This window comes from Talpa occidentalis, unplaced genomic scaffold, assembly GCF_014898055.3.
Source record: "Talpa occidentalis isolate TD23 unplaced genomic scaffold, MPIMG_talOcc4v2.1 talOcc4.3, whole genome shotgun sequence".
NCBI classification, from domain to species: Eukaryota; Metazoa; Chordata; class Mammalia; order Eulipotyphla; family Talpidae; genus Talpa; species Talpa occidentalis.
In genome coordinates this window covers 120,536,314-120,554,486 of record NW_023603184.1, presented here as the reverse complement: position 1 = coordinate 120,554,486, position 18,173 = coordinate 120,536,314, and the positions used below count along the sequence as shown (strand labels likewise).

The 18,173-nt window shown below is 35.7% G+C and overlaps 1 protein-coding gene across 7 annotated transcripts in view; it reads left to right on the top strand.

The window, feature by feature from the left end:
* Nucleotides 1–18,173, top strand: part of ANKRD44 (ankyrin repeat domain 44) — a 279,387-nt gene that overhangs the window by 174,455 nt on the left and 86,759 nt on the right. For all 7 annotated transcript variants that reach the window (XM_054699964.1, XM_037523759.2, XM_054699963.1 and 4 more), the window contains exons 9-10: nucleotides 4,788–4,866; nucleotides 11,362–11,476. In XM_054699964.1, the coding sequence (XP_054555939.1) occupies nucleotides 4,788–4,866; nucleotides 11,362–11,476 (194 nt within the window). The remainder of the gene's footprint in view (nucleotides 1–4,787; nucleotides 4,867–11,361; nucleotides 11,477–18,173) is intronic.

The window sequence follows — 18,173 nt, the reverse complement described above, 5'->3', positions numbered from 1 at the left end:
ACTTAATTAATTCACAGGGTTGTTTAATACTCTCCACTATCCCTGTAAAATATTGAAGTGATGCTCTCAGTGTGTCTGATACCAAGACTAGATGTCTGCTTTCTGGTCCACCTACCTGCTTCTCCCACTTGCCTGACTAGTGGTCAGCTCAGATTGGAGAAGAGGCTTCCCCTATATATGACACACTGGTTTGTAGAAACCTTCTTTTCTCCTCCACAAAATGGACCTGAAAAGCATATTTACCAAATTTTTAGTTATTGATTTCCCCAATAGACTGCTAATCATAAATAGAATATGAAAAATACTTTACAGAAATATGAGACTGGGATTTATTTTTCATCTGTGTACATGAATTTGAATCAAATCTAGCCTTCTCCCTCAGTCTCCCTTTATCTGCTCTGTCTACACTCTCCTATTTGCCAATTCTTTTTTAAAAATCTTTTTTAGTTTATCATGTTTTATTTATTATTAAATTTGACAGTTGTTTTCATGTCTGTATAACTTTGGGGTTACATTATTGCTCTTCCATGTTTGCAGGTTCATTCACCCTCTACCAAACCTCCCTTGCTGATGCCCTATTCCCACGCTCCCCATCCACTCTGCCACCCCTCCCCCACTTTCTCTAATAACCAGTATGTTTTCAACTAAGTCTTAGATTTTTTTGGCTGTATATGTTTTTTTGTTGTTGTTATCTATATTCCAAAGATAAGTAAAACCATCCAATAGCTGTCTTTCACTTTCTGACTTATTTCACTTAGCTTAATTACCTCAACATCCACCCATTTTGTCCCAAAGGCACTATTTCTTTTTTCTTCTTCTTGAATCCCCCTTCGTTATTCCCAGGGCACTGTGGATACACGGATCATCTAACATTTCCGTAGTCATTCTGTCTGACCCTGGAGGTAGTTTTCTAATTGAAGTTGTTATCTCTCTGTACCACATTGCTCTGTGGATTTTGAAAGTGTTTGTAGATTGCAAGACAGTTTCTGTTTGTTTAGATTTTTCAAAGTTTGAGGGAAATAGCATATTGAAATGTAGCCAATACCTACCCACATATTCCCTTTTTTTTTTCCTCTATCCTTACAATAAGTGATATCTTCATGAGCAATTACAAAGAGATAAAGAAAGGAGAAAGGATATGTGTTGATACATTATACAATCCCTCATTTTTGCCTACATTGACCTAGGCCCTATCTTTAACTATTAATATTAGTTTAGTTGTGATAAAATAATGAAGGTTCACTTGTATTTTGCAAATAAGAAGAAAAGGATGTAAATACAAATTTTATTTTCCATTACAGATCACATTGTAATTATTGTAGTATCTCAAAAGTCTTTTTGGAAGCATTCGAAGTAAATGCTTAAGAGGGCCCTGAACATGTAGCCGTGCTGGATACAACTTCGAAAACGATTCAGAAATTGTCACTGCTAGGTTGCCTACTTCCTGGCCACTAACATTCAGCCTGCCCATGGTCTCAATTCTTTTTCATCTGTGCACTCTTAATTCCTTTAGCCCTAAGAGAGCAGAGCTGAAGCTCATGTCATGTCTACTGAAGTGGTCCAGCTCCCTTCTTTATACATACCGTGATCAAATTATAAAAAGGGCCGTATTGCAGAGGTTGAAGGCAAAACTGGAATAGCTCACAGTAAGCACTAAAAGGGATATAGCACTTGGAATTTGGGAGAGGAAGTGAGGAAAGGAGGGAATGAATGTTTGAGCCAACTATGGACCCACTCTGGCCTTAGAACTATTTTTTAAAAATGGACTATGTATAGTTTTTTCAAGCCAGGGTTTTAGACTATTCTTCCATTGAATTAGGAAACCCTTTTGGCTTTGACTGTATGTGACCCTCCCCATGTCTAGCCCCACATCTGGCCCTACGCTGACCTTAGTATTATCCTTTATGGCCTCCAGTGGGACCTCTGAGCTGTACGACTTCACAAGGTATTGTGCTATAGAGCACACAGGCTTCACATTTCTGAGGAGTAACAATATCTGTAAGTTTAGGGATATTGGAGGATAAGAAAAATTGAATGGAAGGGGAAAAAATGCATTTCTGAGGAGAATAGTGGTCAAAATATTGATATGCTCCATTAGCTCAAGGACTAATCTTCTTTAGATGTTATTAAATTCTGCTTTAAAAGAGTACTAATATGGAAACTTTCTAGGTAGAAAATGAATCACAGGATCTTTAGTCTCAACGTTAACATTCTTATTCTTGTAAAAGACTAAATAAAAAGTATTGTCCTTTTTATCTCCATTAATTTTCAGTGACTTTTTGAAATAATTCACTTTACACCCATACCATATAAACAAAGCTGATCCAAAGTGGCCTCATTGATACTCTTAATGCTTTTTGTCCCTCTGTCCCCCACCTCCTACTGCCCATATCCCTATGAGGAAAAAATAAAAAAATAAAAAAGCTAAGACCTGGACACAATAGTAGGTGAACCCAGGCAAAGATCCACAAGATAGATCTGAATGCAAGCATTACCCCCGATCACATAGCCATCTTTTGCATTTTACCATCTTTATTTGTCTCTTTACTAAAGGTACAACATTCAAAGGAAGGAAAAGGTGTGGTGCTTGCCATCCCTGAAATGGGACAAACTTTGTAAATTATACTCCACAGAAACCAGTTACTTATCCCTAACTCTGCCTGCAATTTAGGTAGCGACCACCAGGTTGGTGGTTACTCCTTGGTGAAGCCTTTAAGCTCTTCTCTAGACATAGGAAAATGAGTAAATATTTATAAAGATATTTCCTAAACACTGAAATAGTTGAAGCTTTATATCTATTGAACTGAATGCTAATTTGTTATACTTTCATATTAAATCTAAGAGAAAATATATTGGAGCAAAATTTAAAGAAATAGCACCACCTAGGGACAAGTAACAGTCAACTGCAATTTCTTTTTTTCTAAGAGTCCAGGACTTCCCATTATTTTTTTATTGGAGGGAGTAAGTTTTAAATCATGATTGCTATGTAGTTCTCAGGCCATTCAGTTCTGTGAACAGTCTATAGTTCTGAAAATCAAGACCCAGATTCTGGCACCAGCTTTTGGAAGCTCTCCTCCACCATTTGTCTGTGGTCAGCGATGGCATCTTAGCTACATTCTCTTGATTGCTGTTCCCTTTTCTTTAAAAAATATCATTTTAGTAAAACTTCAAGCTTAATTCTGTCTTCCTTTCTCAACATTTTCTGATTCAGATTATAACCATACAAAATGAAGAAAAGGATCCTCTCCCTGCCCCCAACCCCCATCTACCTAAAAACCTTTCACTATGAGAATTATATTTTCAATCAAGATACATCTACCACTCTGATGAACTCTTCCCTTGGCACAGACTAGACACAACTACCTTTTATAAAGAATGGACTTAAATGACATAAAAAATTTTCCTGTTAAAATCTTGTGGCTTTATAAGCTACTTGAGCTCACAGTCTGAAATTTACTGTGCCGTGCAAGTCTGAAATGAGGCTTCCTTTAGCATAATTCTGATTCTAGGTTGGGGCACAGAATTCATATTTATAATAAGAATCTCTGGGTGATTTTGATGCAGGTAGTCCTTGCTTCACTCTGAGAAATACTTATTTAAAAGAATATTTGTTGGGCCTCCCCTGGTGGCGCAGCGGTTGAGTGCTGGGCTGCAAGGCTGCCCGCAGCCTCTGCAGCACGGGTTCATTCCCCAGCCGCCAGCGAGGGTCCCACAAAAAAAAAAAAAAAAAAAAAAAAAAAAGAATATTTGTTTCCTGCTGCAGAGCTTCTAAAACAGAGTCATTTTAAAGCATAAGTATTTGGATTGCATCACAAAAATGAGCTTGCATTTTTGAAACTTCATGTTTTAACCTTAGACTTAAGATAATGTTTCTACTGAGACTTAGAAAAATAACAGTAATGTAAGTGGTTTGTTTTCTTACAACACTTAAATAATACGTTCTCTCTTTTGAGTATGCTTTTGCTCTAAAATAACAGTAGTATCTTTGGGTATTACTATTTTTAGATAAAATTCTGTAAATAACTGTGTCTTAATTAAATCTGTAGGACTTTAGTATTTTGTATATTGATCTCCCGCACACATATAAATATGTTGTATATATGTTTCATGTTTTGGCTTAATATGTGCCAGGAAGTTCAATTATTTGCATCTTAGATAATAAAGGGGGTACTAGAAATTCAATACACATTTCTAGGTGATCATTAAAATGTCAGCTTGCTGAGCAGTTTTATACTATAATCCTGTGATTTCTAATTAGTTAAATGAAGCAAACAGTTCTTTTTTGGAGCAATCGAAAGTGTTATTTTTCTGTGAATTAGAGTGTAGGGGATGGGAGAGTGTTCCTTGTCAGTTTTGAGAGTTGTGGTAATTTATGGCACTTTAGTCAAAAAGGACCAAACAATTTAACATATCATTTGTCCCTTTTCAATGTACTGTAGACAAAAATAAAAACAAATATCTCCTTCAGTAGATCACCAGAGAGGAAAAAATATTTTGAGTGATTTCTTCAGATTGAAACAGGATGGTTTAAAATTTGTCAGTGTAACTGGAAGTGTTGCGTGTCTTCTCTGAAATAATTTTCACTTCTCTAAGTTTTTAAAAATGTGATATTAGACAATAACTTAAGATTTCATGTATGCTTTATCTGTTGCTTTAAAAATTATCTTTTTGCTTTTCTAATGTTTTATTATACTTCTAGAAAAAATTTAAATTGATGTTTTCAAGGCTTTGCTAGAGGTATCATAGGGTGATTTCACTGATCCGTTGCATCTCTGTCCCCCTTTTAGAGTAAAGATGGCAAAAGTCCACTGCACATGACAGCCGTCCATGGGCGTTTCACACGGTCACAAACCCTCATTCAGAACGGTAAGAGGTTTTCCCACAGCATCATTATTTGAACAGTTTCCTGATCTGACTGAATGTGACTGTCAGTCATCTGAATGTGAAAGATGGTCTACTCTTTTGGAGTTTATAAAACTTGAACTTACATAGTCCTTTGATGTATTTGACTAAAAGCTCTTTATCAGACATATCATTACCCAGCCTAGGAGTGAGAACATAATGCCACTAAGTTTTTCAGTCAATTCCCAGTCAGTCAAAGACTATGTGAATTTTGAAACTGGAAATGATATACTTATCCAGGCTCAAGATCCTGCACTTTTCACTGTGAAATTAATAAAAAGAAGTTTTATCAGCAAATCTGTGTTTTTTTTTAAGTCTAGAATTCGCCATAGTTTCTTAAACTAAAACCATTAAGCTACTTGGGCAAAGGTAGGAAGAATGAGTTGACTCAGAGGGAAAGCAGGTAAGTAAATGATAAAAGGACTATAAAATCACAGGCTTGATAGAGAGCTTGGAAAATTACATCATCCAGTAATTTTCCAGTCTTACAACAGAGGTCTACGTGGACCATGGAGCAATTCTGTAGCCAGGGGCTATCATTCATGTCACGGTTCACCTTACTCTTTGCAGGTCATGACCAGGATGTGTGAGTGGATTGACCTTGACCACGTAACTTCTGTTATCTTAGCAAAGCTTAAAGACAATCCAAAACACAGGTTTAGTCCAAAGTTTGTTTCAGTTCAGCAGTTCTGAAACTATCTTTAGTTGACCCACATTTCTACTTTTCAAAATTCTATTAGTCAGTTTAGCCCTCTTTTCTCCCCTCATCTCAAGAATTTTGGACTACATACATTTCAATTGTTAGTGGTACTATTAATGTCTTAGGCACTTAAATCATAAAACCAAAAAGTTATTTGACATTTGAAGACCAGCCAGTACAGTTATACTTAGGAAGCAAAATATCTGAGGCAAAGCAAGGAAATTTAGAAGCATTTCAGTAAAGCTGTAGAGGAGAGAAATCCTCACAAGTTTCCAATAAGCCATGGGAGGCAAAATGGAAATTAACTCTATAGCACCCATTAATTCTAATTTAAAATATATGGTATGCCTTTGACATTCACTTTATTGAAAGGGCCATTTTGTTTTATTTTGGTTGAAGTAAAGAAGGTGGGGGTGGGTAGAGAGTGACACTAATGACTTTCTTTTGTCTACTTTCCTCATCTCATTATATTTCCTAACTGGCTTTCTGAAGCAAATCTGCCATCTTAAAAAATAAACAAAAATAGATATTTGGTATCTATTATTTTTAATTTAATGTGAAGTTAATCAATGGGCCTTAGCTCTGTGGCATAAAAATCTTCATTCCCGGTTAAAGCAATTTCAAGCACCAGTGATCAGATCAAAGAAAGAGCAATTTTTCACCTTGTAAGCACTGCCTTCCTACAGGTCCATCCCTCTGGGCCAGAACTTACTGGCCATTGCCTTTGAATCAGGTCACGACACATCTCCCCTGCATTATGCCAGTGTGGTTACATAAGTCCTGGGGGCTGCTGGCTGCTTTGAACTCTCCAAAAGTTATCCCTGAGGGCTCAAAGACTTCCATACCTCCTCCATATACTTTCGTTAGACTTTGATTTGAGACAAGACCTGAAAGAGACCCCATACCTTGTCCTTTGTGATCAAAGAACTTGTTTCAGAGTCAGTCTCCTTCTTGGCTGGACTGGCATTTTGCTTGTGGTATTTGATGGGGTTTAAGATACAAAGTTATGAGGATATTGTGGCTATAGTATATAGTCCATTATCTGTAATATCAAAGCTAGCATTGGTTGAATGTTCACACTGTGCCAGGCACCTGGCTAAGCACGCAACATAAATCCTTTCAGCCGCCTCATGAGAAAGAAGTACTGTGATTGCCTCCATTTTAAAGATGGGGAAACTGAGGCAGTGAGCTTGTCACTTCTATTAGGATACATGGCAAGCATGAGGAGGAACAGGGATTGAATTCCAAGCTATCTAACATCAAAGGCTGAACTCTCAACAAATACACTTAGAAACTTGTTTAACCTTTTTTGAAACTTGAGTTCTGTTTACTCCAAGAGTCACTAATATTTGGAATAGGGGTGTCCCTGTAAAAGGATGATTTAGCATTTTCTTCCTTTAGCTGACAGTTCTGTGCATTCACTGTACATATAAGAACTTCAAGTTTTTACCTTTGATATTAAAAAAAAAAAAAAAAACTGCCCTCGGAGTTTTCCTCTTGTTTTTCGGCTTCCTTCTGGGAAAAAATCCAGAGATATACTACCCCCAGGCCTGGTGTCTATCCTTCAGAGTGGGTCAGTGCCCAATAGGACCTGGATTGTTGGTTTCACATGGGGGTCATGGATTGGTTCCCTAAAACAACTGAATGTGCTACTGAAGAACATTCTCTTTATTTGTTTTGTTAAATAAGTATGGTGTCTGGCCTTCGTAGCATTTCTTTGCTTCTCTTACTGTTCTCACATGAGGGTTATTTGTTCTTCATAACTGCATTTTCTTAAGTTAGTCATCCTTGGTAAGATAATCATTTTAAAAAGCAACTCTTTATTTTAGTTATTAAGTATAGACTGCCTCTGCTGCTCAAATATTTTGTTTGTTGTCACAACCAGAAAGGGAAATAACTGGATGGACACAGGATAGTATAAGGTTCATTGATCCGGCCATTGGCAGGGGGCAACTGTCTCAGATGCAGTCCAGCAGGTTACAAAAGTTCAGAAATGATGTTTTCTTCACAGGAATTTTAAAAATAGAGTTTGAAAAAGAGTCAAGTGATAATTTAGGATGAGTTATGGTGAGATTTTTGAACTTTTAGCTCATAATTCTTCTACAAAACTTAATAAGCTGACCATTTTTGTTTGTGCAATGAAAACGTATCAGATGAATGCTTAGGTAATACTGTGTAAGTTAGCGCTTTTGACATGCTCTTCATACTTCTAAACTCAGAAATGTTTATTTTCCTCACTAATTATCAGTGATTGATTACCAACATTACCAACCCGAAGAATAGTAAAGATATTTAATTTGTTTTTCCAAGCAAATCTTAAAATTTTTTCAAGAGAAAGTGGAATAGTTTCAGTACTATAGAGATTCATTTATCTGAAGATCCTACTTCAATATAAAACTAATTTTTGAATAACAAATATAGTCTAGTAAGTTACATTTATCTGAAATTAAATTTAAATGACAAGGGCATACACAGAAGATATTTATAATTACACTTCTAAATTGACTTATAAAATGATGCTAACAACAACAAAAAATTTTGTAAGATCAGCCATTCTGCTTTACCCTTTCCAATATTTTTTATTCTTTTCTTTCCTTACCCAATTTTTGGTATGTTTGAAGCTGGTAAACACAAAGGCCCTTAACACTTTTTAAGAAATGTTTAGAGGCTTTTGACTGGGAAAGACATGGAGTGATGTAGTGTTTGTCCAAGGCAAAGGATTCTCTGAAGTCTGGGATTTTTGCCTCTCATATCTCTCCAATCAGCTCTATGAGTGAACATTTCAGAGCAACTACATAGGGACAGTTCTTAGACATAAATATGTACCCTGGACTGCTTTGAGGTATCCATACAGAACTGACCCAAGTATACTCCCCAGTCATAAAAATAATTGATCTAAGTTGATGCTTCTAAATTCAGACCAGAGTAAACTAATATCAAATCCCTAGATCTTAATAACTAATTTTATTACTCTTTATTATAAAGTTATTACCTGCTCATTGTAAAATAAAATTAAATCATTGAAGAGATTCTCCATTACCCACACCAGAGTGTCTTCCAACCCTATCCCAAGAATTTCTATTGACAATTTGATAAAACTTCAGATCTTTCTATGCATTTGGAAGATAGGTAGGTAGGCAGGCAGGTAGGTAGGTAGATGTGTAATTATTATTATGATGATGTCCACAGAAATAGTTATAGTATTTTTATTTTAGCACTGATTTTTAAAATAACTGCCATATCATAGAAATAAAGATTTGAGAAAAGATTGACATTTGTATTCAAGTTGCATTTTATATTTCTCTGTCACAAAGTGAAAAAGGGATTACCTTTACAAACATTTGCAAACTCCAAATGTGCAAACTTATTGGCAGATTGATTTTTCAAGTTAAATTCTACAAGTTAGAAGTCTTGGCTGTAGAGTAAAGCCTCTTAAATCCTGAGTAAATATATGTGTTAATCATAGTTTTTGAAGCATTTGTCCCTTTATACATATTTGGTAATTATCTCTTTATTCTGTGCAGAGATACTTATTTACTAATTCTATATTTTACCTTAAACTTAGCTAGAAAAATAATATTGTTTGTTGAAAATTAATCTTAAGGAGCCAGAAGTCATAATGACCAGTAGTAGAATTCACTAGAATGAAGGGTCATAAAGATATTATTATGAAGATGTTATATTGATACTATTAAAAGAAACTGTATTCTGGCCTGGAAGTTAATGCTCTTCAATGGCTTCTTTTTGGGTAGTGCTCAAATATACTGCTAATGGCAAGTAAATGGGCACACACTTTCTCAGAAGCAATTTGCTATGGCTTATCAAGGATCTTAAAAACATTCATTCTTTTGATCTAGTATATCTATTTCTAAAAATGTTGCTGAAGGAAATCATCTGAAATGTAGAAAGATATTTATAAATATTCTTGTTTTCCTTAGTGGTAAAATTTGGGCTTAGTTTAATGCCTAGTAATTGGAGCCTTGTTAGCAAACTCTCTATATTCCAAAAATATATAGCCATTTACAGTTACATTAATGACATTGCAAGTATTTGTAATGTAATCATATGAGGAAAGCAGGATATAAAACTCTTTCTACACTATGATCTCAACCATGGGAAATTTACACACACACACACACACACACACACACCCCTGGAAGAAAATATTCTAGAGTATTATATGACTTAGTGAATTTTTACGTGTCTTCTATTTTCTTCCTTATTTTTCACTGAATCTCTACATTTTCTACAGTGAGAAAATTATTTTCTGAATCTGAAATGTTGTTTAAAACAAATGTATAATATCTTTCTTGATTCATCTAAATTTCATATAATATTTACATTTCTCAAGATTTTACTTTTTTTTCTGGCATATATAGATGTCTGTATATAGTTTAGATATATAAACTAAGCAGGATAGTATTAGTATATCTTATAATGGCATATTTTAGTTTTTAAATATCAGTTTACTTTTAGTTTACTATGTTGATAATGAGAATAAATCTCAAGAGTTGGAGCAAATATACAGAATATTTGTGTAACAAAATTTTCTAATGTGACCTACTTTAAAAAAAACCTTAGGTCTAAGAGCATGAGCTGACAATTCAATACCTTACTGTTTCCCATAATGATGGAGAGATGTGTTTTTTAATAGTATAGCCTTGAACTAGAACCTCAAACTAACTTATATTCTGTGCCCCCAATATACTGGGTGATTTCTTTTATTTGAGTAGAAGTGGATATTAGCTTATACAAAGATATGAATGTTCTATGTATTTTTCTCCTTAGTGTGCTTCCCTTTCCTTTACTTCCTCACCCTTTTCTACAGCTGGCTTCAGACACTTCCTTTTTAATTGAGACATAATTCATACCACAAAAATCACCAGTTAAAGTGTACAATTCAGTGGATTTTAGAATTTTCACAAGGCTTGACAATCATCACTGTTCTCTAATTGCAGAACATTTTCATTACCCCCTAAAAAACCTTATACCTGTTCACAGTCACTTCCCCTTCCTTGATTCCTTCTTATTCCTTGATTTTCAAGGCTCTTAATATATTTGGGAGATTCTATTATAGTAATACATGTTGCAAATATTTTCAAAATGTGTCGATTACTTTTTTTTCAGGATGTGGGGAAAGCCTTTCTAACTATAGCTAAAAATCTAAATACTATAAAAGAATGATAAATGAAATAAATTTTTTTCCAAGGTACAAACACCAACAATAAGTGAAAATCTGGGGGAGGGGAGTGATAATTGCATTATGCATTACTGACAAATGGGTAATCTCCTAAATAATTAAGTATTTTAAGAGTCCTTGAAAATCAAGGAATAAAAGAACACATCCGCCTTAGAAAAATTGACAAAATCCATGAACAAATAGTTCATAAGAAAAAATAAACAATTGTTCCATCAATATATGAAAAGATGCTTAACTTCTTAATAAGATAAATGCAAATGAAAACTACACTAAGACATCAATTCTCGCCCGTCAGATGGCAGATATTCAAAAGCTTGACAAGGTTGTGAGGAAAAGGCACTCTCCTACATAGCTCATAATAGTGCAAAATTGTGCAGCACCTAGAGAGAGGAATCTGGCAAAGCTGCTTATTCATTTACCCTTTGGTCTAGAAATCCCCTTTCTAGGAATTTACCCTGAAAAAACCTATGTGTGAGACTGTTAACTATAGCATTCCTGATGATAGCAAAATGTTTATACCTTATCCTTATGTTATCCTGAATTAAAATATCTTTTTCAGGAGGTGAAATTGACTGTGTGGATAAAGATGGCAACACCCCTCTCCATGTGGCTGCAAGATACGGTCATGAGCTTTTGATTAACACCTTAATAACCAGTGGAGCTGACACAGCCAAGTAGGTTACTGCAAAAATATAGTGGAATAATTGCCACATATGGGAATACTGCCAAAAGAATTCTGCCCTGCAGTAGATAGTTCCCATTTATCCAGGTTAAGGTGGATTTGTACCATTATGCTAACCACAAATTAAACTTGAAATAAATTAAGTGACTTTTGGTGACAGATATAAGGAAGAGCCAATTTTATTTTTCAGCTACATCAGAAAGAGGGCTATTTTAGTGGTCTTGATGAAGAACACTTTAATTTTGCTGTTAACTCTGCTTTCTAAAATCTGTTTTTCCAATGTTCAATGTTAGTTAAGTAGGATAAAGAAAGATAATTGGGTAAATTCAGAATTTATTCAGGATGATTGCTTAGTTTTAAAGATGGGGTTATGGGGTACAATTGAGTCAATCTGCTACATAGTAAAGAGGGTCCTGACTTCACACTTCAACAAAAAGCAAGAAGGCATCTATACAAGTCTGTCACAATGCTGTGTGCTATGGAAATTTCACAAGTAAGTCATCTGGTTGGTACCTTCAAGGACCTCATGATTTTTTGGCAGCCTAGAGGCCACCGATGACAAAGAACCATACAGTATAGTATATAATAAAGTTCTAAATGATACAGGACTTTTGTGGCAAAATGTTTGGTGTAGACAATATATGCCATAGAGTACAGACAGGAAGAGTGAGCTCAGAGGTGACCAGAGGTTTTAGAACAGATTTCGAAGAAAAGATAGTTTTAGGTAGACTTTGAAGGATGAGATTTATTTGAGTAGAGGAGAGGGTGGCAGACGTTCCATGAAGGAAGGAAAGCAGGGACATGAGAAAAGAGGGCCCAACTCTGGCACGAGCTTGGTCTGACAGAGTAGAATGTTTGTGAAGAAGTTAGAGGCAGTTGGGAGCCCAGGCTTTCAGGGGCATCTACTTTGGATGTAACCCAAGTTACCACACTAGTGAACTGTACGACTTTGAACCTGTTGCTCAATCTCTCTGTGCTTTGATTTCCTTTGAAATATGGGAGTAATAATAGTAACTATCCATAAATTTGTTCTGAGGATTAAATGACTTAATTACTGGTAAAGCTCTCTGGAATATAAAGATTGGTATGAGTTGTGTAAATATATCAGCTAAGGCTATTAAGATAATCCATGTTAAAATCTCTTTGAACAGTGCCTGGCACCTGGTAAGTTATCAATAAAGGTTAACTATTATTTTATTATTTAATATGTGTAGAACTAAATTAAAGAGGACCTTAAGTGCATTAAACCTTGATCATAGAGACTGGGGTCAACAGTAACTGAAATTTCAGAAGGAAAGTGTGACGACACTGTTATATTAGGATTCTATTTTATTTGCCAGGTGTGCAACAGAATCGAAAACCTTGCTTGAGAGTAAGCCAATGTTTAAATGGTTGAGGGAATCAGTGGTGGAATCATGTTTTAAATCAAGTTCATAGTGATTGGAATTCTGGACTTGAAGTGCATTTTATGGAGCACTCTTGTGGATTTTGTAGTACATGGTGATTTCATTAGTTCAACATTAAGTTCCATTTGGGTACAGTAACCTTGTGAGCTGTGGTCTGGTCTTGGAAATAAGGTTAAGAGCAAATGACTGCATTATCATGAAGTTTGTTTATAATTGGGGTTTGGATCAGGCTTTGGGAACGGTAAGGGAAACACTGACTCTCTGGGTTCCCCAGAAGTGGTAACATTTCAGAAAAAGGAAGAATAGATAGGAGTTTACTAGATGGACAGATTGTATGAGGTGAAAAGATAGAGGGGAAAGTAAGGCAGTACATTCCAGGAAGAGAACAATAATTACAAAGGCACAAACATATGAACATGTTAAGCGCAGATTTTCTAAGACTGGATTTTCTGATGTGTGTGGGGGTTGGGGGGGGAAGGGAGCAGGAGCGATGAATGGTACTACAAAGAACTGAGGTGGAAAGGCAGGAAGCACCACATCTCAAGGTCCTTGCATGCCTGCTAAGGAGCTGGATTTCATTCCAAGACATTCAGAAACCATTAAAGAATTATAAGTGGGTGTAGGGTAGGTTGTGTCTAATGATCCCATTTGTGTGTAAGAAAGATTCCTCTGATAGCAATCCAGACATGTTGGAGGTGGTCCAGACTAGAAACACTTGGCAGCCTCTTGAAAATATCCAGGGAAGAAAAGATGAGGGCTTGGAATAAGGACAAGGAGGAGGGCAATGCTGACAAATAGTAGGAGCTGTGGGGTATCTCCTTTCAGAAGAATTCCTTTCACACCAGAGGACCTTTTAGGATGTTGCAAGTTAAAAGAATGGATACACTTTGTGAAACAAAAACTATGCTAAAATTCACTGCTAGATTCTAACATTTCCAACCAGATCATCGCCCTCCAAATAGAGAGGTCATTAATGCTCAATGTTAATTAAGCAGAAGTAAAATAGCTAGGCACAAATCTGCTTCATCTATGACATGTTAATATATTCAGAGGTATTTTTCTTTCAGTTCTGGGTTACTAGGGGAGCTTTAATCAATCAACCACAAATTTCTGATTTTCTTTCAGATTTTAATCCATTTGAAGGATAAAGATAAACCGAACCCAATACTTACTAAAAACTTCCAAACACATGTAACTCGATAAACACACTTTATTTCCTCAAAATTATTTTACTTTCACTTATGTAAACACAAATCATGGAGCAAAAGTGCCCTAGAAATGGCATTGTCTTTCAAGTAGTCTTTCCTTCCATTGACTGTGCTGTGTCCTGGGGATACTAAGAAGGGGACATTGTCCCAGCCTCAAAGAACCACATCTGCTTTCTTTTGTCACAAGATATCTGGGAATTGGACATATTCCCTTTAGAAACTGTGGGCTATTAGATTGTGTGTGTGTGTGTGTGTGTGTGTGTGTGTGTGTGTGTGTGTGAAGGGAAGTCACCTAAGGGGAAAATATCAAAATGAGAGGGAGGTGGGACCTCCCTGGTAGCCTAGGGGTTAAGTCTCACAGCTATCACTGCTGTGGCCTGAGTTCTATCCCCACCCAGGCAGCTGACCCACATGGTGCAGCAGACCTCTCCTGTCTCCCCTCAGCAGTATATTTCAGTGGATATGCTTGTTCTGCTCCCCTGATTGTTCTGCTTGTCCTGCTTCCTCTGGCGAATCCTCTTACTGCTTGCATCCCAGTTCGTCTATGCAAAATAAATTTAAAATACTAAAAAAAATGATTAAAGATTAAATTTGTTAACCCTTGCCCTCCTTCCCTCCCTCCCTCCATCACTGTTGTCTGTACTCATTATAGTTTTGTGCAGCGTTGCTTATTAAAGAGGAGAAAAACAGACTTTTCTTTCTATAAATAAATGAATAAGCAAAGAACATTTATTAAAATGATGTGTTTTTATTAATGAAGTCTATGGCCAAAAGTATTTTGCCAGCTCTTTGTGTGAAGAGTTTTCTGGCCATTGCTTTCTTATGAATTTTTTTGAATCTTATTCTCTCAGGCCTTTGATATTCTTTTTGCTCCTCTGACCTTTAAGTCAGAGCAGTTTCTGCATCTCCACTCATTGCTTATACAATTTCATGTGGCTTTAAAGTCCTTTGATTTTTTCTTCTTTAACTTGAGTTAAAGAATTTGCTTTTCGCCTTCCCAAGTTCTGTTCTCACTTCATTTTCTGCCTTCACTGCAGGAAGAATAGGGATATTATGGTTATTTAGGTGACTAGTTCAGGCATCCATTCATTCACTAAATGTGAAGGCCTGTTAAGTAACCCCCAAGTTCTGGGGTTACAGAGGTTCCTGCCATAAAGGAGTTTATCATCCATTGGGAGCAAGAGTTAAACAAAAGATTATCATGCATGCTAAGTGTGATGGTAGAACAATTGCTGGGTGCCTCTGGGATATAGGAGAATATATCTGGAGCAGGGGTCAAGCAAAGCCAGGTCCTGAAGGGACCTTGTAAGTCACTTTAGTGTTTGGACTTGTTTTAAAAGGAACTACTGAAATGTCTGTATATTGCAAAAAGTGAGGGCTAGGCCTCATTGTTGTCAGTTTTACCTAATCACTTGTAACTTCAAGTGCATGATAAGTACTTGGAGTGACATGAAATTGTTTTTGTGATTTGGGTTGATCAGTCAAATAAGAGTCATAAAACTTCGATCATCATATGTTTTTGTCTTGCCCACTTAGTGAGCAAAACTAAACCCAATTCCACCTTCCTCAGGAGAGTTGTGAGATTTATAGAGGATTTTGAAACATAGAAAGAAAACAGAAATGCTGCCTGATCCCAATTCACTTTTGACTTCTAAGGAGTTCAACAGCTGATTTTAAGGAAGCACAACCTTAAAATTACAACTTCAGAACTCACAGAGTGCTGATGATCCCATGAAATTAATAACAGCAAGGGCAATACTACTACCCACTTGTGTGGTGACATGGCCCAGCTGCTTTCTTTGGCACTTTGTGTACATTATCTCAATTAGTCCTTACAGTTGCTCTGTAAAATTGATACTCTTGTTATCTCTGTTTTCTGGATGAGGGAACCATTATCTACTTGATGAGGAAGAAAGAGCTAGGACAGGGCAAAACTGGACTCAAACCTAAAGTTTCTGACCCCATTACCTTAGCCTTAGCATTTTTTACCATACAGCCTGAGAAAAGCTCTAGAGAAGACTAGATGTGGGAAGGGACAGTCATGTCTCCCTGGTGCCAAAGGGAAAGCTTAAAAGAACTGATATTCTAATGTTACGAAAACCCTTTCCTCACCTCTCATAGCCTCTGCAATTTATTCTGGCCTCATTTATTCTGAAATAACTGGGTAGGAGATGCCAGCTAATAGCTAAATTAGAAATACCTAATACAAATGTATTCCATTAATTTTATGACTGGTCAAATAAATGTAGCAATTTAACTGGAATTGGTCTCTTCTTCCCTATAATTTATGCATTGTTAAGTTTAGTGTTATCTGACATCTTTATTTCTTGGTCTTTGATGTATACCTGATGAGTTAAGAGTGATGCTTTTTATTTGACCAGGACAGTCAAATCCTAATTTTCCTGCTAAAAGTTTTATGATCCTTCCTTTATGAACAGTCTTATTTTTATAACAATAAGGGAGTGATTTTATTTTGAAAATGCAACTCATTTCTGAAGTGATTCAGATTCTGAACTCTACTTTTATTTTCTTTCCAATCTTGGCCTATTTGAACCATAACTTCATATTCAAGTTCACATGCCAGTAATATTTGAGTTCAGATAACCTACACTGAGGTGACAAATTTTTATTAGCTATGGAATAAAAATGTGTATCAAAAGTTTTTGCTAGATATTTTAAATTAGAGTAGTGCCATCTGCTCACATTTGTAAACAGCAGTGGGCAAAAAAGGAAAGATTCAGCTAATGTAGAGTATGATAAATTATCTAAAGACAGTGGTATTAAGTTACAAGGCTAATTAGAAGTATTGATGATGAAGTTTATGGACTATATTACAATACTATTATTATTATACTATCACTTATCCTTCTTATGTTTTTTCCAATTGATTTCTTATAGAGTTTGGTTCTGTTTTCTCTAGTTAATATGCTTGTATTGATAAAAGATAAATATTTTGTGTATCTTTAGAAAATATATATTCATATGTATATATACATCACATACATGTAAATAAATGTGTACATATGTATCTATTTCTGTGTACCTATATGTATGTATTTACACATATATTTAAAGAATGAGGATGTGGTCAAGAAATTTTAAGAAATTCTGTACTTGATTTCAGGCATTCTTTCATGAACTGAAAAAACCCTAGAAAATATTTAATCCATTTTCCTCTTCTAAATGTCCAGAGATATTTAATCATATATTTTGCATTAGATCCCCCAAACAAATTAAATGGTCAGATGAAGTAACATTAACTTAAAATTCCATTTAGTAAGGAATGTTGAAAACATTAAACAAAAATTAGTAAAAATATAAATAGCAGCATAAATAGGAATGCTTCCTTCTCATCCCCCAACTTTCTCTTCCTTTCCATGAGCATTGAGGTTGTCACTGATACAATTGCTTTCCATGCTTTTTTTTTCTGTAAATGATGAGAGAGGCAATTAGAAGCAGTTCTCCTCCACATGACACTGCCCCGAAGATGGGCAAATTGCATCTCTTGATGGATGCCGGCTATTATATACACTGGGCTGGGAATCTCCATATAGGGAAAGGAAAGTGAACAGAGCAAAGATGGAACAAAAACACCAATAAATACAAGTTTTCATGGAAAAGATGTGGTTAATTGCTGGCAATTCGGATTTTGAAGAACACTGAATATCATGAAATATCTGTGAATAAGCGTATACTTTCACACACATCGTAATAATTTTTGAGACAGACAATAAAATTCTTGTGTCTAAAGCTTAACAAATTCAAATCATATATGTGTATTTTATGAGGCATAGAATCTGTAACCAAGTCACTTTATGCCAAAGAAACAAGTAATTAATGCTGGTATAAATAGATGTAGTTCTCTACATGCTGTATGCAGAGGATTTACAAAATTTGAAATACATTATTTGAATAAAGTGAGATGTTATGAGAAGTGATCACTAACATAAATGCTTATAAATACACAAGAACCAGTGATGATGCTGTTTGTTATGAACTACAATTCAGCACATGGCTTTGGGTCCTTGTTCCAGAAGAGGTGATAGGCAAGAGGAGGATTAGATTGCCTGGAGTC